The sequence below is a fragment of the Vanessa tameamea genome, chromosome 5 (assembly GCF_037043105.1).
Source record: "Vanessa tameamea isolate UH-Manoa-2023 chromosome 5, ilVanTame1 primary haplotype, whole genome shotgun sequence".
NCBI lineage: Eukaryota > Metazoa > Arthropoda > Insecta > Lepidoptera > Nymphalidae > Vanessa > Vanessa tameamea.
Genome location: NC_087313.1, coordinates 13,375,451 through 13,403,126, shown reverse-complemented (window position 1 = coordinate 13,403,126; position 27,676 = coordinate 13,375,451). Strand labels below are relative to the sequence as shown.

Here is a 27,676-nt window from a genome sequence, read left to right as displayed (position 1 = left end):
CCCAGGCAGGCACCACTGAATTTTCATGTGCTTAATTTGTGTTTATAATTCATCTCGAGTTCGGCGGTGAAGGAAAACATCGTGAGGAAACCTGCATGTGTCGAATTTCAACGAAATTCTGCCACATGTGGATTCCGTCAACCCGCATTGGAGCAGCATGGTGGAATATGCTCCAAACCTTCTCCTCAAAGGGAGAGATTTAGCCCAGCAGTGGGAAATTTACAGGCTGCTAATGCTAATACAACCATCGCTTTGAAGAAATCAAATGCTTTCCAAATTGATATGAATTTGATTGTCCTTGTTTAACAGCCGAGGCGGTGTTTACTAGCAAACAATTTATAAAACATCATAATACACGAACCGTTACTTCCATTTTTACCCCCTCGGTGGGTGAATTAAAAAACTTTTCATAAATTGAAATCATTTGTAAAAAATACATTAGTAAAGAAGGCATATTATTCGATACAAGATTATATAGATGATAAAAAAGCGTGGAGTTACTGCTTGTTGAATACCAGGCAGAATATATAACATACATATATAATTGTATTGAACTAACATTACTGTATTTTTAGTTGTTGAAAAAGAGTAACTACTGAGTTACTTGCCGGTTCTTTTCGGTAGAATCGACATTCCGAACCAGTGGTAGCTTCACTTAATATAGTTTATTAAATGACGAATTAATCAAAAGTGCTTGTAAAAGCCTACTTGAATAAAGTATATTTTGATTTTAATTTTGTAGCCTATGGCCTTCCCCGGGACAAAAACTATTTCCATGCCAAATTTCATCTAAATCAATTCAGCAGTTTAAGCGTGAAGAAATAGCAGACAGAGTTAGTTTCGCATTTATATTTATAGTTTTGATAGAGATAACAATATATATAAATTATAACTTATAGCGGGCTACTCATCTATGCAAGCGCAATATCAATCGTCACGAGATCTCCAAAACTTTAGGTCTCATTGACTTGAAATTTTACATAGTTTTTCCTTTCGCGACGCTCACTAAGAAATGATTTTTAGATATTTTCAACTTTAAGGACGTAACTTTGTATGAACTTTACCAGTATGAAGTCGGGACGGACTGCTAATCTCCAATGTACGTGACATTAGCACAATCATTTTTCCCCGCTTGTAACAACTACATAAATACATAGAGAATTGAATTTATATGTTTTATTTTGTTGTTTATTTGAAATAAAATAGCTTTGGACCCGATATGGTTAGAACACGTGCATTTTAAACTAAGATTACGGGTTCAATCCGAAGCAAGCTTGCTATATAATATTGAAGTCAATTAAATAAACACTGATAACCAACTATTTATGTAATTTTAACCGCGTCGGATGGTTTTTGCCAATCTTTTTTCTTTTTTTTTCTCGCTGGAAAAATACGTTACGCGCTTCCCCCATATGATGGAAGTGGGGGGGGTATGTGGGACTCGCCGATGTCGAGGGCGCCGAGTGCGCCCAGATCAATGGAATACCCACTAAAAAACCAGCGGTACCCTCTCCGTCTTTTCGGCGGGCGCCACGGGGTCACTTTCGCATGCTACCGTGACGCCCTGACGGTCGGCCCGCCTATGCGGGCTGGGTTTTGCCAATCTAGTCTAAGTTACTGCTCGAACTTTTGTTTTTAAAAACTATATATGTAAACGTAACGTATCTACGTAATTCGAGCGGGTTCGTTTAGATATGTATATATAATATAATTTATGAAAAACCACGCTACACCGCGTTCGAGGCATACAATATAAATAATTTATAATAATATAATTACAATTCACTAAGGGTGTTTATTTATTTAAAATCCTTTTACCTACATTCGCTCCCATGGGCGTGAATTACAAACACCCTGAGGGGGTAAATTTCCGTTAGATTAGTTTACAAAATATTGTATATTTATAAGACACCTGCCATAATTTAGTTTCAGCGAATTGGCGATGAGTATTTTTCGTTTACAAATAAAATACTTTGTGCCAGGGTTTTGTGCAAGCACGTCTAGGTAAACCCACCACCCATTACATATTCCACCGCCAAACAGCAATACTTACCACTGGTGGTCCGATTTAAAGATTAAATGAGCCAGCGTGACTACATGGACCAGTGACGTCATCTAAGTTCCCAAAGTTAGTTGTACATTGACAATATAAGGAATGGTTAGCGCCAATGTTTATAGGCGGTGGTGACCAATTACGTGGTCAATTTGCTGGTTCTCAATCTATATCATAAAACAAACAAAGAGACGACCACATTTGCATTTACTCACTACAAAATTATAACTAAAGATTTGATCATTTTCTTGTTTGCTCTCCATAAAAGTAGGTACCTATAATCATTTCACAGTTTTCGCTGATAAGACAACTTTCATAAAACGTGTCTGTTTTCTTGGTATCAATAATTCGCTTTCCATTGAATTTCCCGTCCTCTACTTTAAGATTCTGCATCAAATCACAGACCGTTTGAATAAAACATTCGAGCTGTCGAGCAAACAACAGAAAAACCGCGTAAATTAAACATAAGTGTGTCGTAATGTCGAATGGTAAATTTGTCAACAAAAACCATCCATAAATATCAAATCCTTGTTTCAAGGATATTATTGTATAATCTGTGACTTCTTGTTTTGTTCATGTAAATCGATTTATAAATAAAATTTAACTATCAGATAAATATAAGAATATGAAATAGCTATGCTCTTTAAAACACAAAAATACAAAATTCAAGTGCCCTTAGCCACCCTAGCGAAGCCGTTGTATCGTTTTAGTGTATTATGTCGAATCAGGGCAGGCAGATGGCGACGTCCCTTTGTAAAACCCGCACCTGGTAGTTTTTGCAATAGATGGACTTTCCGAAAAGATGCAAAGCATTTTTGTTGAATTATAACCCTTACATCTTAGGATATTAGGTTATAAAATATGGAAGTCGTGGAACAGATCGGTGTTTTTTAATATATCAAAAAATGCACCAAAAATATTCATAGCAACATTTAAAAAATATCCTTGGGGCTTATTTCATTATCATATTTGATTATGTCCTTCTTTTGTTCATTTCAAAACAAAAGAACAATCGCGTTGATTTTTGTTATAAAAACCACAATAATAGAAATGTCCAAAATGGAACTAAACGTGTAGCTACAGCTACAAGTAAACGAGCAATATGTCGATCAGTTCGTAAACGAGGTTATGTCAATCGCTGTCATGCACGCTGCCATACCCGAGTGGTCATTGTTGCGTGCCGTGACATGGATCGAGTCAGCAATCATCTTCCTTATACCACCATGATACTATGGCATTACGAATTTACGTAAACTGTCGCTGCAATTATTTCACGCATCCTTAAACATTAATAAAAACCTCAATTTGTAATGGTTGTACTGCTATTGAAATATATTCGACGTACACATAATATAAAATTAAACATTTAAAGCGTTTCGATTTGTATATATTGTATCTTCTAACAATTATATCTTATTATATATATTTTTAGATTGACGTTTTTAATGTTTTGGTAATAATAATAGATTAACTGATAATTTAGAAACCATTACAAATATCGTCGACGATGATCATGTAACAACACTGACCCTTACATATATATTTCCAATAAACCTTATCTATAAAATTCTTTACAAATCCAAAATTACAACAAGTGTTTGATCATCTTTTTGTTTTCTCGCCCTATTGCAATTCGCGCCTTTGTAAGTTGTGTTCAATTGAAGTGGTCCTCCAATCGAGTCTCTCCCATACACATTGTAAAGAATGGAGCCTGGATAAGCGCCTAGCGGGACACCGATGCTATTTGTTCATTACAACTCTGATCATTTTACCCGCATCCAAATAACCATAGTTTGTATGACGCAGTATCTTGAAATATGCGAACTACTGTTTAAGACAAATATTAAAGTTCACTTTAGAAGTAGAGGTTTTATATGGGGAAGATAAATTCTACTTCAGCGATATTAAATTGATCAAAAGCCTTAGTTAATATTTCAAAACATTTTTTAAAAGTAGTATCATATAATCATCTATCGTCTGTGCTTTAAATACCTACTAATAAAGCTTCGATAATACACTAATCATGGTTTTGCTTCGGGCATTCAATACACAGTCATTGAACTCCGGATTCTAGTTTCTTATCCGAATGTTTTGTATAAGCAGCGGCAGATTTTTTACCATCGGCACGTTTCTAAAGTGATACAGAATTATCTTGTTATATAAAAAGCTAGCAAGGAGTAGGATACACTAAAATAACAACCCATACCTGTGGCTAACATTAATGGCAACTGGGCAAAGACCTCGTACCGTCTTTAAAAAAAGATTTAGAGATAAACGTACACGTGCAACAGAATTTCATCAAATAATTTGACAGGTTTTCTGACGTTAATAATTGCTTAATATTTATTAACGTAGCCAATTAAAAACTTGTCTAATATAAAATTAGAATACTGAATAACGGTTTTACTTATGCAACGTATGTGAACACTAATAGGATACACGCTAGAATTGCTCATAAAATATTAGTAATAAAGAAAAATGTATCATTCCATTCAACACGTATTTTAAAACCATTGTAATGTAGATCACAATCAAAATATATCTACTTTATTCAAGTAGACTCTTACGAACACTTGAATTTTTAATGTGAAACTACCACCGGTTCGTAATGTAATGGAACCAATGAAACGAGGATGTGTTGAAACAAACACTTAACACTCTAAATTATCACAAGACAGAACATAATGTCGAACATTCAAATATTAACAATTCACATAACGTCCGTTCGTGGAAGCGAGTGTGGGTCAATTTACACGTGGTATCGAATCCTGTGTTAAGTAAAATGTAAGCCGACGCCTAAGTTACCACTAATGGTGGATCGTTTTACGTTCTGCGTTCAAGATTAAATAACCACTCATTACGGTTATAAGTTCGATAGAGAATGTGATGGGTTCGGTTTCCTTGTGTCATATTATGTTAGCTTTATAACTCGAGTGGGCGATCATTATTTTTTAAATATATATTTTGCTGATTCGATAAGTAATCTATTGTTGCCCGGGATTTAAGATTAAAATTGTAAGGATGCGTCACGTTTAGGTACATTTCACGTATCTAACTTGTTTTTATTTTTGCAACTGGCATACATTAACCCTGAAAGTGGTTGCAAATTAGGTTTTGTGACTTTAAAAATAAACTTTATTTAAGTGGGTTCTTACGAGGACTTTTAAAAGGTTACTTTAACTTTGGAGTTATCGCCGTTTCGGAATGTAGATACTACATAAAAGAACTGGCAAAAATATAACTTTTTACTACAAATGAAAATATTTTAAAAAGGGCAACAAGCGAATAGGCAAACTAATGGTCGCATACGCCCGGCACTGCTAGAAGCATAAATGACTATTTACATCGTCGGTAGGTACTCCATCAACCAACGGGCAAAGGGTCTAAGATGTTATATGAACAAGAGGGGACGTCAATTACACCGGTGCACACACCCTTAAAACGGGGGCAATGCCGAGTAATATTTTTCGGTACAATATTTTATTTTCTTGTATTATATTTCATTCCAAAATATTCCTTTTGTTAATAAATCATACGTATAAAATTTTGTTATAATAACATAAAACTTCTATATAAATAAACAGTAATTTTTGTTAAACATATTTAATTTACTACACTGCGAAGTAGAAAAAGAATTGAGAGCTAAAAACGAGACGTCAACACCCGTACTGCTCGTAATATAAAATACCTACTGCGTTAATTGCTGATCCTCCTTGATAAAGTTGCTAATTCTAATTAATATTAGTAGTATTATATTATTAATAGACCTAACAAATATTGCATACATTAAATATAAATTATTGAAAACTAGTAAAGATTTTTTGAAATTGTCGATTTTTTTTATTCCATTGCATACAGAATATTGTTTGACAAAGTAAAACTTTATATCCTGCAAAGGGTCGAGAATGATTGAAGCCGTCATTAAATCAATTCCACGGCGTACATTGACTCGTACAGCGACAAGTATTATGTACCGTTATTAAGGCAAAAAGTAGTAGCAATGCCGGCCCACGTAGCCATTTATTATACTCGTCACAAAGTTGATCATTTAGAATTTTACGCCCTGAATATTGACATTTTGGGCAGAGATGACGAAGCTATGAAAAAGGTTACAAGTATGTCTGTTCAACAAATTCGAACTATGTTGTATAAGATCGTTTATCTTGAAACAGTATGTACATTATTAACATTTAATTTCTGATTAATAAGCAAAACAAATACACGCACTCGTAGTAAGCAACATGCCATCTGAATAAACAAACAAACGTGAGAAACTAAGCATATTCAAGTGTTACCAGAATCGGATACAGAAGCGACTGAAGAAAAAAAAACAAACATAAAAACAGACCATTCACGGAACAATTACATGAAAACACGTGGCCACTTGTGACTATTGAATGAGCTTCATGCTCGAGTAAGCACGTACCACGGTAAGTTAGGAACACGCACGCAGACTTGAACAAGACGATCACTAGTGCCTTAACTAAACAAACGAGTGTATACAATATAATATCTAAGTACAACATTCAAATTACAATTTTAAAAGCAGTACTCATTACAAATGTGACTAAGATATTAACAATAAAAATAAAGGATTATTCAAATTCATCGACAAAAACAATGATTAGCGATGCTTAACAGTATTCAAGTTTAACTTCCGTGACTTCTTATAAAGGTCTGACTCGTTACGGTAGTAAAACATTTATTCATTTATAAAACGCATTAAATAATTTCAAGCAAAATGAATAAAAGATGAAAGCCGAGCAAATTCTTAAATTTAAAAATAAATAGAAAGTGGCAGAAATGGAAATTTGGGTAAACACGACGTGTTTTAATTAAAGCCAACTGTTCATGTAAACATTGATCAATTGAAGACTTTCCAAGGCTTGATAGGGGAAATTTCGTAGAAACAAATTTCATTACATGACTCACTCCAGCTGTCACAAAGAATCGATAAACGAGGAAAAGTCACGCTAATCGAATAAAACTTCTATGTAGTCATAATTTCAAAACCGTAAATGTAACGAACCACGGTATAGCTCGAAATGTACTACAACCATTGCCGTTTTGTGCCAAATAGACGAAGGTATTGTTGATAGGAAAACGTTGATGGATGATGTTTTACGTTACGCAACCGATCATTGAACGTATCGTGGTCAACGACCGTGTACAAAAAATATTGGTGCAATTTTGATTGTCTGTCACGATCTCGCTTCGACACGGTCCATAGACGCTAGGAAAAGGTTCAAAAGCGAAACCTACCTAATGATCTTATTTTATATAATGCGATATTTCTTGTAAATTTCAAAATAGAATGACTGGCTTGTGAATGAGGACGGAACAATGGGTATTTTTCCAAAATCACCCTGGACAAAAAGGTAACTCACATTTGTTAACAACTCAAAAACTTCAGACTTGCATACTTAATACAAAAACTTTTGATGAGTATCTTCATACTATCTTCAGTTGAGTAATATTCTAGAAACCGTGGAAAGCTAAGCCAAGTTGCCGATTCAAAAATATTCGTAAAACTTATTATATTACTAGGTGGCAGGGCTTTGTGCAAAGCCGTCTGGAAAGTTACCACCTACTCATCAAATTCTCGACCGGCAAACAGCAATACTTGAAGAACCAGTGTTACAGGCACAATGGTATATCCATCTCAGTTCCAATGAGTATCGCATTAAGGTTGAAAGAAATAATCAATACTTACGCCAATATCTATGGGCGGTACCAGGTGGAACATTGGGCAACCGATAACACAAAATAAAAGAATAATTTTGGCATAAGAATTGTCCATTATAATAGCATTTGAAATTTATTAATATTCATTTCGCATTTTGAAAAAAATGCACATCCTTTCTACGCCGACAAATATAATTGCAATTCAACGTACGACCATTTCCAAGCAATGAACTTGCAACATTAAGGAGGCAACACACGCGTCTTCGCTCCCAGCACTAATTGATATTCGCTTGGTGTGACCATTGTTTAGCTTTTGCGTTTTGACCGGATTGATTCTTATTAACTTTGAGAATTAATTAAAGGTAAGTTTGGACATTTTCGTAAATAATTAAAATATATATATATTATTAAAAAAATCTGGTTTATAACATCCTATTAATGTTTTACTGCTATTTTCTGGATTTTTCTCTATATTTTTTGTGGTAGTAAGTACGCTTTGGCAACTATATAGTGAGGTTATATAAATGTTGGATAATATATATCGTAATGCTTGTTTTTTTCGTGTACTATACGTCCATCAAACTCTAGTTAAAACCTAGTACTTTACTGGCAGTTTTGTGAAAGTTTCTGACTAGTTATCAACTACAACACCAATAAAAAAATCAATAAGTATTGTAATATTGTGATTGCGATCCAAAAAAGTCACTCCTGAATAAATAAAAAGTAACTTTGATTAAATATATTCAATTCACTTATCTGCGAATTAGTAACGAAAAATCGAGAAGGAATCGGAGTTGTCAGCATTCAACACTACTATGAATATAAAATACCCGTGATCCTTTTCGATAAAGTCAATAATCCTAATCAATATTATCAATAAACTTAACATATCTATACTAATAAATATTATAAATGAGAAAGTAACTCTGTCTGTTACCTCATCACGCTTAAAACGCTGAACCGATTTAGATGGAAGGAGGTGACGGTTTGTGTGCGATAAGGTTACATAAATAAAAGCCGCAGATTCCGCTAGTATGACATAAAATAATACAAAAAAATTACATTGCGTGCTAAACGGAATTATCTCGAACAAGAAACTATACGAATACTCTACCTACCTTCTTTTTAAGCATATAAGCGATGCATGGAAGAAATCACAATGCTAATGGTGTACTCTGAGATTAATCTCGAGAGATTGATGGTGTTTGTAGCTATTAGTTTATTATAATAATAAACCCATTATTTCCATAACCTTAATTTTCCAAATCTAATGTTGGTATTTGTAAGTAGTTTGTTAAATTTTAGTGTTTTGCTTATGTCTAAATGTTAGTAAAAGTTAGTTTTTGTTATTGATTATGGACCCCTCCTCGGGTGAAGGCCTTCTCCAGTCCTTTCCACACATCTCTGTCATTGCCGATATTTTTCCAGTCCTTTCCTGTTAATTCCGTTAAGTCGTCTGCCCATCGTCTACTCGGTCTCCCTACCCTTCTTTTGCCGATGTTCCCTTTCCACACTGTGGCATTGATTGTCCACCTGTTGTCTTTGTATCTCGATATGACCTGCCCACTGCCATTTCAATTTTAGAGCTCGTGTGAGGGCGTCTGTTACCTTTGTTTTTTGTCTGATTTCTTTGCTATTAGTTAGCTTATATAAAAAAGCTACAAAATTGCAATGTTTAATGGAGGGAAATCTCCTAATTTTGTTCCCATAGATGGAATAAAGTCTTTTGGTTTTGTACTAAGAATTGATGTTTCACAGGGGTACATTTTAGGGCATGTATATTTTTGGGCTATGTAAATGACTTTCCTTTTAATTATAATTTTGTGGTTTTGTGTTGTTTGTTGACGTTAATTTTTAATGATAATCGAAAATAAGTTATTATGGAAATTTGAACAATGCATTATTAATAACTGAATAATAATAACTCGATTTTAATTGGCATTTAAATGAAATGCTTACAGTAAAAGACGAATAAAAAATTAAACTAGCATTAAAATCATAATATGACCGATACATTAAATTAAGTATTGAATAAAGTACATATATTATTTCAAATTTATGTATTTTAGGTAAAATGTATACTAGTATAGCATGGGTATCACACTACTGTCTATATTGAAATTCTATCATATTTTATACACATCTTATACATAAATATCGTACCGATTTATGTCCCAGTGATTACGGGACGATAGCCGCATATAAAAATTGGCTATGGCCTCATTTTGAAGAGCTCCAGCCGTAGATGTGCAGAAAAATAAAAAGGATTCTCGATTGCAATTTACTAAATTGTTACGATTTAACGAAGAGTTAATTTTAGAGATCGGAAAAAAGTTACTGGCCGGTTAAAGAGCGGTACTACGGCTGTATAAAAAAAAATGAAAAACATTAACCAAATTAAAGCAATTTTTTTTCGACAATTCTAACTGAACTAATGTACACTATTTGGATATTAAATTTTTTATTTAAAATAATTTCATAATTTTGGTGCCAAATGTAGATGAATTACTTGCATTTTACAATAAAATGAAATCAAAACAAAACCTCTTCTAGGTTTCGAAATTCATAAAAAATATTTTGAATAAACGCAAATTTCGCGGGAGACATACTAATATTAATAAGGATTGAACCTTAACGAGACAGCAATCAAACAAATTGCCACACTCACCCTTTCGTGTCTGATGAGGTAGTTGATGATGACTTCCTTCTTCTTCTCTTTCTCTTCGGCATGACAGACGCCAATGTTCAACCCCATAACGATAGTGCGCAGGAGTCCACCCTCGAACGCGTCCCACAAATATTTGGGTGTGTAACACATTATAGCCTAGAACAAACGCAACATAATTCAGCACACGAATCTCTCGCTATCAATAAAATTACGTGATATTTCTTGTAAATTTTGTTCGAACTAAAACACGGATAATTATTTCATATTTCCTTATGTACTTTAAAAATATATTTACAGATTAATATTATTGGGTCGGTGACATTTTGAATGCCTCGAATCTGTCCCCGATGAAACTTAAGTCTTTTCAAAGAAACTAGTTGTTCTAGGTCAAATTTTAAATACTAATAACCAGGTTGTTAACATGTCTAGAGCACCGTTAACTGTAGACGGTGGCGACTGTTGCCCGTATTGGCACGTGTGATCACCACTTTAGCATCGACATTCAAGTCACACACATAACTGTCTACGGGCCTAATTAACTTATACCATGATTAAACTATGCCTTTATAAGCGACTAGTTTCGACCTACGGTTTCGCCTACGCCTGAGGTCAAAATCTTATGATGATTAAATTAGTGAACACAACACAACAAATATCGAAATTATAATATTAGCAAGAATACAAATGCAATTTCATTTTCTTTATCTATTGCAACGTTTTAGTGAACTATACTAAACCATCCTAGTATTACTACTAGTACTTGTAACAGTGCCTCTATAACATTTCATACAAATTTATTTCATTTCTTCTTTAACTTTAAAATTATTTTAGGCGAGCTAATTACTTCTTATTTATTTGTTAAAAATAAATTAAAAATTGTTTAAATTAATACATGTTATGTCAACTTTTAAGTAAAATTCCTATGCGGTAAATCCGTTTTTATAACCATCACCTATGAATCAGTGATTTCGAAGTAATATTTAATTGAGATATACATATCCTGGTTTCATTTACCTATATACCTAATAGTAAAATATTTCTAGATTACAATTATTTTTAAAGTCTATTATAAATTTGGCGCTTTGTGAGTTCAAGGTTACGGTAATCTCTTAAAATAAATCCAAATAAAAATACTTGTTCAAACAATCAAACCGATATTAAAAATACAAAAGTAATAAGTTAATGTTTGTTATCCGTTAGAAAATAATCAACTAAATTAATAGCAATGAAATTTGGTATATATTTGACGTAGTCTGCGCCCTGGATAAATAAATACGCATATAAAATACGAGATATTCGGACAAATACTAGATCTAAAGGAAAATCAATTTTGCGTATATTTCGTGACCAAAAAACCTAAATTATCAGATCAATTAGACGTCATTACATAGACACACAGGAAAAAGTTAATTACGCCGAACAGGATGACGGTCTGATAAGTACAACGTTTGATCAAGGTTGCCGAAAAAAATCCTGTATAAAACTAATCTACGAACCTGGAAGAAGAGCACGAAGCACACCCACTGATAATACGTGTAGTACTTCTTCTCTTGTGAGCTGTCATACTCGTTCATAACACCCGGGTGTGCGACCTCCTTGCCTGCCTGGAAAACCAATACAGTTAAAATAGACATACATATAAATAACAACAGCACAATCATTCTTATTTTTTCGTTCCAAAACAATCCCACGGCAATTGAAATTGTCGAAGAGATCTGATTTGAGATAAGAGAAATGATTATGTATATAAGCGTTGGCCGATCAAGACGATGAGAGCCAAGATGGTCCAGTGATTAAAACGCGTGCATCTTAACAGATGATTGCGGGTTCAAACCCAGGCAAGCACCACTGAATTTTCATGTGCTAAATTTGTATTTATAATTCATCTCGTGCTCGTCGTAGAAGGAAAATATCGTGAGGAAACCTGCATGTGTCTAATTTCAATGAAATTCTGCCACATGTATCTACCAACCCACATTGGAACAGCGTAGTGTAATATGCTCCAAGACCTTCTCCTCAAAAGAAGAGGAGGCCTTAGCCCAGCAGTGGGAAATTTACAGGCTGTTAATGTTGATCGAGAGGAACCCATAACGATAACCCACTGATCTTAACATAGTAATTAGTGTGGCATATTTACATAGCTAGATTAAAAAAAAAAAAAAACTATTGATAGGTCGACATTTGACAAAAAATTGACGCGATATCATTGGTCGAGAGCTTGATTAATCTATGATATTCACTAGGGATTTGCGAAAAAATTGTGTTTTGAACGTCGACGAAACTGTTATCAGAATTTTGGAAATATAATTAATGTGGATACAAGTAGTTAAGTGTAATAGTGTTGTATTATAAATAAAAATATATTAATCATAAACTCTTAGCTGAGTTATTATAAAATCGCATGTAATACTTAAATCTAAGGTACATAAGGTTTGTTTATCTTTATTCCTACTTCCATTGGAATAGGATATATGTAAATAAAACTTATAACATTTTTTATTTATATTGTACCTACTAAACTAAGGTACGTAAAAAATGCTAATTAATCAGTATATTTAGTCTTCGAGGCACTGGATCATTGGGTCAATTTTCCAAACCGTTATCAGTGCCGATGCGAATCAGCACAGCCTGTTATTATGACATCACGCTGCTGAACATGAATCACTGTCAAAAATTTGAACCGCAAGTGCCTTTTCAAATATTTCCATAATCATAATTTTACATAGAAATATATTGTAAGCATTTCTGAGATCGATGAAAATTTTTTTTATAAGCTTTTGTTAATTAAACCTGTAACATCTTGCAACTGAATTTTAAACCAATTCGACACAATCAATCGGAGATGTTATTTTTCAAAATAGATTAGGTCTTAGTGATATTACATTAGGTGTAAATATTGCCAAATGTTTTGGAACTAATTTATTTTATTTATTTATTTATTTATTTATTTATACTTTATTGCACCCAAACTTAAAACTAAAAATTACAATATTGAAACAAAAAGTTGCATGAGGTGCAACAGGCGGCCTTATCGCTCAGCAGCGATCTCTTCCAGGCAACCTTTGGGCAGAGGAATTTAAATATATTTTTGAATAAATCGCCAATAAAATCTATCATCATCAAAATGTTATATTAACTTATAACCATGTATATAACATTGTATTTATGTTTGCTTTTAACATTCAAAGAATAAATTACGGTATCAATATAATAACATTATATATTTTACTTCGCTGTTTAGTGTTATCAATCTTCAGTTTCCTGGTTTTTTTTATTTCATAAATTATATTTTACGCATTTAAATTTTAAGTATTAATATTTAAATACAAAAATAAATTATAAAATGAAACGTCACTAAATTGCTTAAGATATAATTATTCATAGATTCTAAGACATGCTACTTGCGTCACGCGCAGGCGCATTAAATGCAAAACGTGCCGGATCGCGAATACTTTTATACGACACGGAAGATAACAGGATACAAGTTAAACAAAAAGGTATAAGTTAATCAAAAAACATTCGTTCAGATTGCCAGCAAATTGTCCGCATTTATGAAGACATTCTACTCTGTACTCCGGAGACTGCAATCATTACGGCAATGGTACAATAAATACTTTTAAATAGTCTATTTTTAAATTCGTTAGCTAATAAAATAGTTTTTATAGGTGAGAAATTAGGTAGAGAGTGAAAATTTTCTTTTAAATGTGTACCTATGTAAGGATGTTTTTATATTAAATGAATGAAAGTAAAAGTAACACATCATAAGTGAGTTGTACCGAATAATAGTTAGCCAAAATACTATCATAAAACCTAATTTATTCGTCGGATATGAGGCGATAAAGTGTTTAATAAAGCCATAATCTCAAATAAGAAATTATAAATAATCTCAAGTCCTCTAAGTTATGCCACATTATGTTCATACACAATCACCATAAATTTAATAATTATCAATTTTGCTAATAGCTTGACATTTCAAAACAGTATGAAGCACAATGCTTCGTAAACTAAAATATCACCAATCGTCTGTCATATTACGTACAGTCAGAGTAAGAAAACCTTCGTCAGTTTTCAAATTCATTCCTTTATCAAGTCGTAAACTCTTAGTACCTTTTGAATCTGAAGCACTAAACAGACAACTGCACATAAAATTAAACTTACATAGTATGATAACTTGGTTCAAAATAGTGTAACATCTTTGGACTACGCCTACTGTCATATCAACATAAAAACTTTTTTATGGCCTAATTAGTCATTACAAGATTTAAATTAGATATCTTCTACTGAATTGTCAAAGTCTGTCATTGTCATATATTTGGTTGCAATATCTTGCAATCTTAGAATAAAAACGCTTGTAATATTATTTGGCCGCTATTTTAAGTGACGGTTAATGTAATGACGTGACGTGTGATGAGTGGTTCCATCGGCACCGGGAAGTGGTGGTGATTCCTTGGCCTGCAAAAGCGGCGGATATCCCCTATCGAAAATCTATGGGGTTGGATGGTGCAGCGGTTGATAAATAATAACGATAGAACCAAAGCAGCTGTCGTAGAACATTGCCGAAGTGTCTGGGAGGGCTTCAGAGGAATCGAAATATAATCTCGCCTTGTTGGATCACTGCGACAGCGACTACAAGCTGTGATCGACACGAATGGCGGATATACTCGTTTTTAATAAAATAAATAAGATTTGTTTAAATGAATAAATTTTACCATAATTACTATTTATTTTTATTATTTTATTTACTACTTCCGTCCTGTGGTTTCATCCGCGTTCACTAGAGATTTTATCTTTTCCCGGGATAAAAAGTGTCTTATGTGTTATTCCAGTACATATTCTATCTGTGTGCCAAATTTTATCCAAATCCGTTCAGTAATTTTTACGTGAAAGAGTAACAAACATACATCGACACCTCAGAGAAATCAGCCAGATCCATACACACAAACTTTCGCGTTTATAATATTAGTAGGAAGTAGGATTACTACTATGCACTCTCTTTTATAAGAGACAAGACAATGTCGTAATCTCCGATGTTACGCGAGCATTCACGAAGGACTATGAGGTTTCGTGAAAAGTTGGTAATGACGGCGACCGACAGCCAACTGGAACAATTAGAGGCTTACTAGATGCGAGTATATATTATTTTACTCTATCTTATTATTATAATAGCTTTTAAACGCTATTTTACTCTTTTCTAGATACGACTTATAATGACATTGCGACGCAATATGTCAAACTCGATCGGTAAAGCAGATTATCGCTCATACTGAGCAAACGAAAATAGATCTTAAGGTGACGAACCTTTTCTTACCCCGACTGTACATAAGTAACTGCTGTGCAAGGAAAACGTCACAAACTGAATTGCAAGTGGGCGAAGCTGAGGATTCGCGAACTAGTATTATATTTTTTATATAATTATGTTCGGATTTTGACGATACTTTTTTATATTTGCCAGAGGTTTAGACAGAATTGCTCTTGTCGTGGTCACGAGCTATCGTTGCCTTTAAAGTATTAAGACCTCGCTTTTTGTATTTTATTTCTTTTATTGTTTTATCATTTATTATTTCTATCATGTGTTTGATGTTAAATAAAGGAGGCATTGTATTATATTTATACTTTTATAATTACTTAGTTTTCATTCGGGTCATACCTACCATACATACATTCGGTCAATACCTAGTAGGATCATATTAAAAAAACAAACACATTTTTATTAAAGAGTATTTTCACAAAAGACTTTTTAATTGTGACGCGTTGGTAACCCTAGCAAAATACAATAAATTTCGTTGTCCTCACCTCTCTCTAGCTACGCACAAATGGTAATTCAATGAGGAATATGAATTAAATGCATGTGCACGTGATACACGTCATGAATCACGAATCTCATGAGACACGGCTCACTACACTTGTTCCTAGGACAATAAACTTTATCGCCTGTCCTTAACACCATATGGAATTAATATTCAACGTTATACTATATTTCTATTCTACCAATGGTACCAGTCAGGGACTAAACATCGTCAGTTCTGCTGGATGAAGTTAACCGCGTTAGCCATGCTAGAATGATTGTGATAATTTTATTAGTAGTTATTATTGACTCATTGATGTTTTTAGAATTGAATGAGGAAAAATATAATACGTTATGTATTTTCGGATTATTTTTTTTCTTTTTAGTTTTCTCAGACTGCTTGGCTTTGCTCTACGTTTTTAGAATATTATTTCGTTTGCTCCATACATAAACGTAAATATTAAATATAATATTTTATGTAGACACGCACATTTTATTTCGACATCTCTCTAATCGACATTTCTCGGTCCGATACACCATTGCTCCAGATTTCGACTTTCTTACTTATATGTTTATAAACAATGGCGTAAAAAATTGACTTCAAATAACAATATAAGAAGAAAAACAGGTCAGTTTGATAACAATTGTAGAGTTGGCAAGTGTTCCATTCAAAAAACACGGATAATAAAAATATATTTAATAAATACTTATGAAATATTTATCTTAATTATAATTTGAGATCAAGTTCATTAAAAAATATATATTAAGATAACTCTTGGTTGACCCAAGATCATAATGAATGAAGATGATTCAAAGAGACGCCAACGATCACACAACAACAGCAGCCTTGTATGAATTCAACGGTATTTTAAATTCGGTTATCAAAGACTCCCGATTGATAAATTAAAGACCTCTTTGATCTTGTCAATCTTGCTCTTGTATTATGAATGTTGAGGTCTTCAATTTGATTCTAACTTATAACATATTCAGCCAAATGTTTTTTTTAAATTCTTATACTACAAGGTCTAAATGATCGAGACGAACATTTGAACGAAATAAACACCGAATTGGTCCAAATCAGGTTCCAAACCGGGCAAACACAACACAATTTTAAGTTAAGCACATTTGTGTTGATCTATTTGAGCTCGTTGGTGAAATAAAAGATCTTAAGGAGACCTGTATATGCACCACCAACCTGCGTTGGCGCAGCTTGGTCAAATAATCTCTAAATCATCGTCCTCAAAAAGAGAACATAGAATAACATAAAAATAACAATAATGTTACCGTATTCTTTGATCACGTATATTTTTGTAAAATTGCAAAGAATCGGTTTCACTGATTGGGTCATTTTTAAACAAAGAAAACTATAATTGATAGTCTAGCTACAGACTAAAGCCGACTTAACAACAGTCGAGACAGACATAACATACGGGTTTTTGGGACGAAATTCTTGTTCGCAAACTCTCGACACTTGGCGAAAAAGTGTAACACTTCGCCCGTCCCGACACTTTTGCTATAATGTGTGCTTGTGGGTTTACAAGCTTTTGGAGTATAATGTATAATTTTTGTTTCTTTGACGTGAGGCATTTTTATTTTAACGAATCTAAAGAAATCCCTTCGATTATATATTACTTTATATATAATTATATACATATAAGATACATAATACAGATAATGCAACAACTTTGATCAAACGCTTTGGGAGAAATAATATCATATTTCATAACATAAAACCTATTTTGTTCTTGATGTGTAATTTAAAAACTCCAAACCTCCTTTTAAGGATTGTACGCCTTGGCTCTGCATGGGACATATACCTACAGCGTTTAATATATTTTAAATATTTCCCTATTAACCTATGTAAGTACCTCAAGAAGTGCATTGTCATCTTATAAATCACTTTGATTTTACTCATTCATGACACATATACCTATGATTTATCCAGCTCATTTGTTTAAAATTTTTCATTGGAAAAACCTGAATAAAAAATAGTGAACTTCATTGAACATATTTATTTATTTATTTAATTGGAGAACATACAGCCGTTGATAAACAAAAATAACAAATACTTAATAACTATTAGGCCAATAACAGTTCTCATATATGTATATATGTTTGACAACTTGTGGATTGCAATGTTAAGATCGCAACATTAATTATTATTCCATGAAATTCTTTTTTCAATAGTTTTTTTTATAAGTGGAACAATGGCCTCATTACTATTCGGGTTCGCTTCGTTTATTGCAACAGCTTCTTCATTCGAAAATTAAATGTAATAAGTGCCGCTAATAAAAAAATAATTGTTATGCACTTAATTACATAACCCGTAATGATCCAAATAAATCTATCAAAGAAACATATTACGTTTTACTTATAAAAGAAAACCGAAGCCCCATTTATTGTGCAAACAAATAAAAAATATAGAACCTTTTCAATTTAGTTCAATTATTTGAACCGAGTTAATGATTAGAGATTTTTTATTAAGAGCCCAATTCATGTAGCAAAACGATATATTGATACGTCATAGCTTGAGTGAGGATGTGGGCAGTTACTTCTCAATTGGCAGCACCTAGCCCGACTCATCTTCTCCGATTTATGTCATGATCGTTGATTGCTTCGACCCCAACCAATTGGAATATAAACAAGCGATATACTGAATATTATTGACTCGTGCTATTTGGACGGTTTTAATATATATTTTTTAATTATTTCAGATGGCTAACGTCTTTGGAAGCAGTGACGCGAAGGTGTTTGTTTTGTGAACGGAGATTGGATGGAGACAGTGAAGGACTGAGGCCGATGGAATGAGCTCTTCAGCAGTACTGGGACGGGATAGGTCAATAAATATATAGGTACAATATGTTTTAAATACTGTCTAAAGCAAATTAAATGCTTTCGAAACGAAACATGTTTGAAGTGATGCTCGAAAGCGGTTTGTTTACTAAACAATTTTTTTAATTATTTATTGTATTCATTTTTACCATCCTGACTGATGCTTCGAACCCAAAACGTAATAAAAACAACTACCAATATTTCCATGTATAAATATTATATAATAGACTATATTATATGTGCATCTGTGGTCACTAGTCGGTAAGCAATCTTAACATTTCCTTTTTTAAACCGTTCTATTGAAATAACATTATTTATAATAAAACTTTATTATGAATGTTTATTATAAATGTTTAATAAATAAAAAAATATCTTGAATATCAACATCGTTTAACAAGCGAGTAACGACACAAGCAACATTTTGTTTATAAAATGTGCAGGCGTAACATAAACATAACAAAACTTAACGATGCATCGCAAATTAGTCGACTCCTGCACAACAAACACGTTGCTAATTAGAGACAAACCAATTTTCATATATCTGAAAATGTTACTGATATAACCTTTAAGCGTTACGTCGCTTCATAATGTATGAGAGATAGATAAAAACTAATGATTACTAAATAACGTCGCACGAGCATTTCTTACACTGTAACTAAATTATGAACACAGAAACTGTGACATTGTTATAGATGGGCCTAGACGAAATTATGAAAAATATGGAAATGTACGGAAATGATAGGTATTTGATCGTGACCAGCAAACGACGGTAGGAAAATGACGTTGACAATCGCTTACTTTTAAGCAATCCATCTCTTTACCATTGATCAGCGACTAATTTGAAGTAAAGCTAAATTCGTAATCGCAACAATTGTCGAATGAATTTTGTCTCGCCGATCAAATCCGACGTAATTGTCAAATTATCTCATAAAAATAAATCACAATACGAACCTACTTACATTACGATTATAACCAACGTCTATATTGAAGGACATCAGACAGGAATCGTTATAAGAAACATCTTGTCATTTCTGGACCGCTTCCGCACACGTAAGTAGAACAACACACAAGTTTCGTCTCAATCGAGTGAATCATTTAGGAAGTCTTAGACGACAAAAACACAAACATTATATTTTTATTGAGAAGATTATTTTCAAATTTAAACAATACGAGACAAAGAAACACAGTGTCGACAAAGGGATTGAAAGGTTCGCTGAAATAGCCAAGTTCTGGCGCGCTGCCAACGCTGAAAGTGAAGCGGATGGACGTACCAACGGTTATTTGCTAACGACTTGTAATAAACTAACACTAGACAAAGGTAAGTTGAGGGTAAATTTAACTTTACGGTCAAACACTAAATATTCCCTACAAATAAAGGAACTAGTAGCTGCTTCAGCAAGCATCTAAAATTGGCTGTATGAATAGAAAATGCAGCTAATGTTCTGAGTCTTTCAATTGTTTAATTTTTCTAAAAAAAATATTGGACTAAATACATGAATATACAAATATAATCTCAGATTGAGCCGAGATGGCCCAGTGGTTAGAACACGTGCATCTTAACCGATGATTTCGGGTTCAAACCCAGGCAGGCACCACTGAATTTTCATGTGCTTAATTTGTGTTTATAATTCATCTCGTGCTCGGCGGTGAAGGAAAACATCGTGAGGAAACCTGCATGTGTCCAATTTCAACGAAATTCTGCCACATGTGTATTCCATCAACCCGCATTGGAGCAGCGTGGTGGAATATGCTCCATACCTTCTCCTCAATGGGAGAGGAGGCCTTAGCCCAGCAGTGGGAAATTTACAGGCTGATTATGTTATTATATGTAATCTCAGATTTATACAGGCATTTATGATTCAAATATTTTTTATAAAATTGGCAAATTTCAAAAACAATCTTTCGGATTATGACTATTTATATTTCAAGACATGAATGAAACTCGGGACGCGTATTAAAATGCTATTAGTGTGTAGACATCTCATTAAATTTTATATTCATTAAAATTAATTTATTCATTAGAGAATATTCCTACGCAAAACGAACACATTTAAAGACATTTAAGGATATATAGTTTCCAAAATTACAAAGTTCTAGACGATCATAAAAAAAATCATTACGTATTAAACATTGAAATTCAAAAATGTTCAATATTAGAGAATAACCCGTACATTTGTTAGTCGTAGTAAAAATCCTACTGATATGGATAGGATACGAACAACTAGACATGGTTCAAACCAAAAGAGAAGAAATCAGCGATGTGTTTTGTAAAGTTTTTCATAATTTATTTAGTACTCGACTCGTAGAAATTCTATTGAAGTCCTCATTTATAGAAATTATATGTAATCCAACAAACGTTAGGATACCTTTCAAAGCTCATTATAGTTGCGGTTTTTTTTTATCTACGGAAACGAGTACTGCGATGATCTTTATAATTACCTTTTATGATGATATTAGATGATAATTATGGTTTACAATTGTCATCATTTGCAAAAAGTTTAAATAATTTTAAGACTAATTATAGTTTAAAATAAAAATATTTAATCATCCACATGCCTCATACCTTATATAACAACATCACTGATTTAATTAAAATCAGTTACATTTCATTGGTCAGTGGCTAAATTTTCTTAGTTATTTATAAAGGTTGTAAGTGGTCACCTCAACTCCTAGACATGACCAGTGTGAGAAATGGGATTTGAACTGAGAACATACCTTGTGCATGTAATTACACTGGCTCACTCGCCCTTAAAACCTGAATACAGCGACTCAAACTATCTAAACAGAATCGTTGGTAAGCCGGTGATACATATCCACACGGGACTAATAAACTATTACTTACCACGAAATTAAAAAACACGACTGTTCTGAAACATTTAGTCAATTTATTTATAGCCTGTGGGCTGCTCGGGATGATGTAACGATTCAAACGACACCTCAAACATCCAAATCCGTTTAGGTATTTAAAATGTAATAAAGGAACCCACATAAGTATACACATACATAAAACCTGAAAAGACATTCCTTTTTTGGACAGTCGTATTAAAAGTGGTTTTATTTTTCGGTAAAGCATGATTTAAAATCAAGTTCAACTAACCTCTCTCGCGAAGGCATCCGGCATAGTAAACGTCGAAGTAATCCAGCAGAAAGTGTTCACAACATTCGCTGGAAGTCCCCCGCCAACGATGCACTGTATCGGCTGTCCGACATATTGGGTCGCCGTGATGATCACCGAGCAGGTCAGCAGCAGCACCGTCGTGAACACATTGTGCAGTCTAAACACGGCATTGTCAGTCTTCACCGGCTGGTACTTGAAGTACACGCTCAGACCTCCGAGTAACTTGAACATTTTGATTTAATTCTATTCGTTTCTATAACATCATTCGAGGAATGTTCGTATTCTAATAAAAATCAGTCTTCTCTAATTGATATCGCGGAATGTGACGTTGCGATATTTGTTTATTGTCTGAGCTTTCGTCTGTAACAAAGAAAGATAACTGAGTGGAACTGAAATGAGCTGGGAACAAGTTAATCATAGAAACAAAAGCTAATAGCTTTTTTCGTTCCGTTCCAATGACCCGTCGGAGTTTCGAATTGTCTCACGATCCGCTTTAATAACCATAAAGATATCACATTTTAAAATAAAAATAGAAAAGATAAACTGTAATATTTCAATATCTATTTAAGCTTATGTTGAATTACTTTACGCTAACTGTAGTCTCGCATTTCTGATACGGAAATTATCTGCTTATAAAATTTTAATGGCAGTAAAAACGTCTCCCAATGTCATGAGAATCAATTGTCAGTTATAATAAATGTAAACGGGTAACAATATGTAAGGGGGGGCGGGGGTGTCGGGTGTTCGCTCTTTCAGTAATTTTATATGGCATGGAAATCTCTTTAGTTGCATACCAGCAGTGAGAATATTCGAATATTTTGGTCATACATTTCTGTTAGCAATGCAGTAACATGTCACCCAGAAATATGTTTCATGTAAAATATAATCAAAAAATGTTTAGTCGCAAAGTTTTTAGCTTTAGATAAAGAGTAATCGCGGGTATACTTATAATTGTAATGTTTATTTGAATTTAATTCGTTTAAGTTCAATATTGGAAACATAAAAATCAGTTTACTTATAAAATTGCCCTTTACTTCTTTAACCACAGTAGTTAATCAACACAATAATTTGTTAATAACTTATCAACTTGTCATTAAGAACAAATTGACTTATGTCACATCAACAAAAACGAATCCATCACTTATAAAAATTTTATTTTTATTCTATATATAATTCTAAAATAAAAGTAGCCTAAGTTACTCCTTATTACATCCGCTATCTGCCAGTGAAAGTCCCGTCGAAATCGGTTCAGCCGTTTCAGACATTAGCCGGAACAAACAGACAGACAGATAGACAAAAATTGTAAAAAAAATATATTTTGGTACATGTACCTTGTATACATACATATGCATTTCGTAAAATGGGTTATTTTAATATTACAAACAGACACTACAATTTTATTATATGTATAGATTTACATGCAACATTTGTATCGGCATATTTCGAGCATCGTGCTCCACTAACACTTGAAAGTCAAATTGATAGAACCCGTGGATATCGCACCGATAGACGAGAGCTACGCCAAGTTTCTCGTACGTTCAGATTGTGTTACACTCAATACCTCGCTAAGCAGTGATTGAAATCATCGTGAGAAACTTCGTATATCACTTGAAATTCTCTAATCTAAGGTAAACACATGCTCCGATAACTTATTTCTTATATTTACCCTTCTACTTCTTACCGCAAAAACAAAACATACCTAATCCGAGTAGGGTCACATGAGCATTTTTGAAACGTCAATTAACAAAATAAAATCAATTTAAAACCACAGATTCTGAATATAGACGTTGTATATCCTGCATAAAAATCAACGAATATCCTTTAAATTTTCACTTTGGTAATCAAACGTCCAACGAACAAACGTCGACATTTAAACACGATGGATATATGAAGTCCGAAACGATAATAACCACGATATATACATATTTAAACATGTAATTAAATAAATCTTAGAAAATCGTTTGCCTAATCTGATTTCATATTATATTCACATTAATCAAGTTAATGTATATAAATTAAACACGTCCTTACGTAATACTTCTGTTATGTATAAATACGTAATCTATATACCCATTACAGTACATTTACCCACAAAATATTAACGACAAGTTTAAAACTTAATTAATGTTTATGTGGAATTAGCCGAGGCACTGGTACTCCCCGATTTGCTTACTGATTGATCTCCTGTAGATCTGCATTCGGTAGATAACAAAAATACACTTTTTGTTAAAGAAATTTCAGAAAAACGTAGTGTACTTTATTCATTAAAATTTTGTTTTTATACATTACTAACAGTTCCTGCTCAAATGGCTAACGACCCTTCCCTTATTCGTTTTTTTTTATTAATTTCAATCCATCGAATCATTTGTAAAGTCAAATGAAGATTTCATTCAATATAGAAGTGTTACATTTATTTATTTATAATACAAAACTGTATACATATCATTACAGGACATGGTTGTCCTAATTCGATATTACAGCACGTTTATTAAAAAAAAATTAAATAAGTCTCTACGTTATATATGATATAGGCCAAGTGGCTATAGTTATATATATATGCTTATAGACAGTCAAGATAAATACAAATTCGTAATGCAGTTCGGTGACGACAACCTAGTCCGATAGAAGATAAACAAAACGTAAATTTAACATATTTCATATGATTTGCTAAAAACTCTGCTATATTATACAAACTGTTCTTGTTTAACATATCTTAAATTATATATTATATATATTAATTATAGCCAAGTTCTGATAACAACATCGTCAACATTGATTCCATATATTGAATACCATAACTGATCTCGACTAAAATGATATCATAACAGTTCAATATTAAATTTATTTATTTGCTTTACACCTTCTGTGATTAGAATAGGCTATAGTCTCATAGTTCTAGGTTTTCTTATCTAACTAATATTATAATTGCAATTTGTTAATCAATAAAACTTGAGAAGCGCGATAGATTAAAAAATGAATTGGCAAAGAATTCGATTACTCCGTAAAATATATTTATAAGTTTTATTTATTCAGATGCATTATTTTTTACTAAAATCTTATTAATATCCACAACGCGCAAAGAAGCAAAATGCAGACCTAACAAGCACCGCAAAATATTCATGAGCTTGATTTAGGTTTACAATTCATCTCGTGATCGAAAGTGAAGAAAAAAATTGTAAATATCAGTAACATTAAAAGTAACAGATACTGTTGAGTTTTTAAGAAAATAATTAATAAAACAATATACGCACTTTCTCTACACGGGTGTTGACTTTGGTAAGAACAAAAATAAGCCCAGTAAAAGCTAGGATCAAATATTTACATTTATTGAAGAAACTCGCTAAAAAATTCACTTAAATGTATATTCAAAGTCGATAATAAAATTGTCGTTATCCGTTTATTAACACTTACCGTGTACACGAAAATTCAAATAGAGATATTTTAGCATCATAAAGATATTTAATATTTGTCATAATATTTGTGTAACTAACTAGCACGTTTTTTTTTTTACAAAACTGCCAACAGATGCTTGTTACAGAGATTATAAATACACTTTCACTAACTACAACTTTCAGTTGAAATTTCATCTAAAATATGAATAAATTTAGAACTTGCTAACATTTATCGGTACTTATGATAGTTTTACAGGACATTAAACTTTGTATTTTAAATATTGAAAAAGAGTAACTTCTTAAAAATAGTAAGTTCTTGCTGGTTCTTTTCGGTAGTTTTACGTTTAATACGATTCTGTAAAAGGACGATTCAGAAGTACTCGTAAAAGCCTATTCGAATAAAGTATATTTTGATTTGTTTTGACTTTTATCATATTTCCGTAAATATAGATATTGAAGCTTAATTTAAAGTCAACCTATTCATAATACTTTATAATCCTATACATATATTTAAATGGACATTGTTATATTTGCCGGCGTTGATAAACTTCGATTGTGTTGATAAAAAAAATTAATTAGTTATACACTTTACTGTAGTTCCAAGAAACAACAATTTACATTGCTATTTAATACTGTTAAGACACAATCTAGCAAATTATAAATGAATACAATAAACGCTTGGGTTAAAATGATATTATAAAAGTATTCAGATAATTTTCTCTTTCCATAGAACCCATTCAGTTCAATGCTCTTTTATCGCATACATGCTAAGGTAAATATTTCTATAGCTAATCATCTCAGGTCAAATCATAACTTCGAACGTAACTTTGATAAAAAAAATCATAAACATCATCTAAAGTAGAAACTTTAGAATATTTACGAAAATTATAGACAATAAAACGTACTAAACGTTTTTACACTATCTTTCGTATTATTAGTAATATATCTCCGAACACTAGAACTAACCATACTCGCGTTTGAATGGTGATCGATCCAGCGTAATTATAGGGTCAAAGAATTATTTTATCTTGTTAGATTGGGGCCGAAGCGGCGGCGGTTTAAGACTAGCTGATTCCTCTTGCAGTATTAGTGTTAATGGCCGAAGGTGCTTATTAACACTGAAGCTTGCTTATAAAATATAAATAATATATATATTATTATTTGTTTATTAACGGACTACAAAAATTATAAAATATGTTCTTGATTATTTTAAGAACAATTGAAAAGTCAATATTATGTATGTGTCAATAATATAGTATTTTAATTCAATTCTATAACGATGTAATTTAACCGAATCTTTTCCAGCAGTTGCGCAAACTTTCGTTGCTCAATGACCGATTGTTCGTGATCGTGTACCCACTGTTTTGGGTTACTGGTACATAATATTTCTGTGTTCCCGTTTTGACTATTTTACGTCCTTATTACAACGGTATAAAGCTTAAATTCATTTGTACTGTCGTCAATGGTGGATCGCTGGAAACAATGAAATCTACATGCATGAAGTCCGTGTTGATTTTACCAACAATATCATACTTTACCATGTGTACAATGTCCTTCAAAAATATATAAAACGTGTTTACACAGACGTAGATAACATACCGTTAGAGAATCTGTTGTGCAAATGTGTTACGATCCTTATGCATAGTCCATACCTCCGATATAGTTTCGTCATTTTTAAAACAGTTTATCCACAACTAAGAGAAAATTATAATTATTTCATTTTAAAATATAAAATAGCTGTAAAAACAAATAACTTAAAATGGCCACAAATATATATATCGCAATGTCTGCGACAATAGTATGTGACCTCATAATCATTATACCAGATATGCTCAGGAATAATTTCGCCATGAGGTAATCGCCGTCGTATTACCTCTTTCTTTGATAATATGGAAAGCAGAAACAAATTGAGAAAAACTGTCATCTTTACTTATATACATCACTAGCTACCCGTCCCGGCTCCGCACGGGTACAATAAGATATAATACAACTTTTAGAATGATGAATAAATATAAAAATAATTCTATTTTTCCGGCTAGGAAAGTTGAATTTCTCTGCTATGTTTTTTTTTATATACTTTTGATTGTACGCCACAAAGAAAAAAATAAAATAAAACATGGATACAGTGCAATTTTGGAAACCT

The 27,676-nt window shown here is 32.7% G+C and overlaps 1 protein-coding gene across 3 annotated transcripts in view; it reads right to left on the bottom strand.

The window, feature by feature from the left end:
* The window catches only part of LOC113404415 (innexin inx1), a 52,937-nt gene that overhangs the window by 11,406 nt on the left and 13,855 nt on the right, over nucleotides 1-27,676 (bottom strand). For 2 of the 3 annotated variants that reach the window (XM_026645300.2, XM_064220895.1), the window contains exons 2-4: nucleotides 22,121-22,501; nucleotides 11,903-12,010; nucleotides 10,407-10,562 (exon numbers count right to left, since the gene is read on the bottom strand). In XM_026645300.2, coding sequence (XP_026501085.1) covers nucleotides 10,407-10,562; nucleotides 11,903-12,010; nucleotides 22,121-22,372 — 516 coding nt within the window. In that variant the 5' untranslated portion in view covers nucleotides 22,373-22,501. The remainder of the gene's footprint in view (nucleotides 1-10,406; nucleotides 10,563-11,902; nucleotides 12,011-22,120; nucleotides 22,502-27,676) is intronic. The other variant, XM_064220894.1, reaches the window with a different exon arrangement.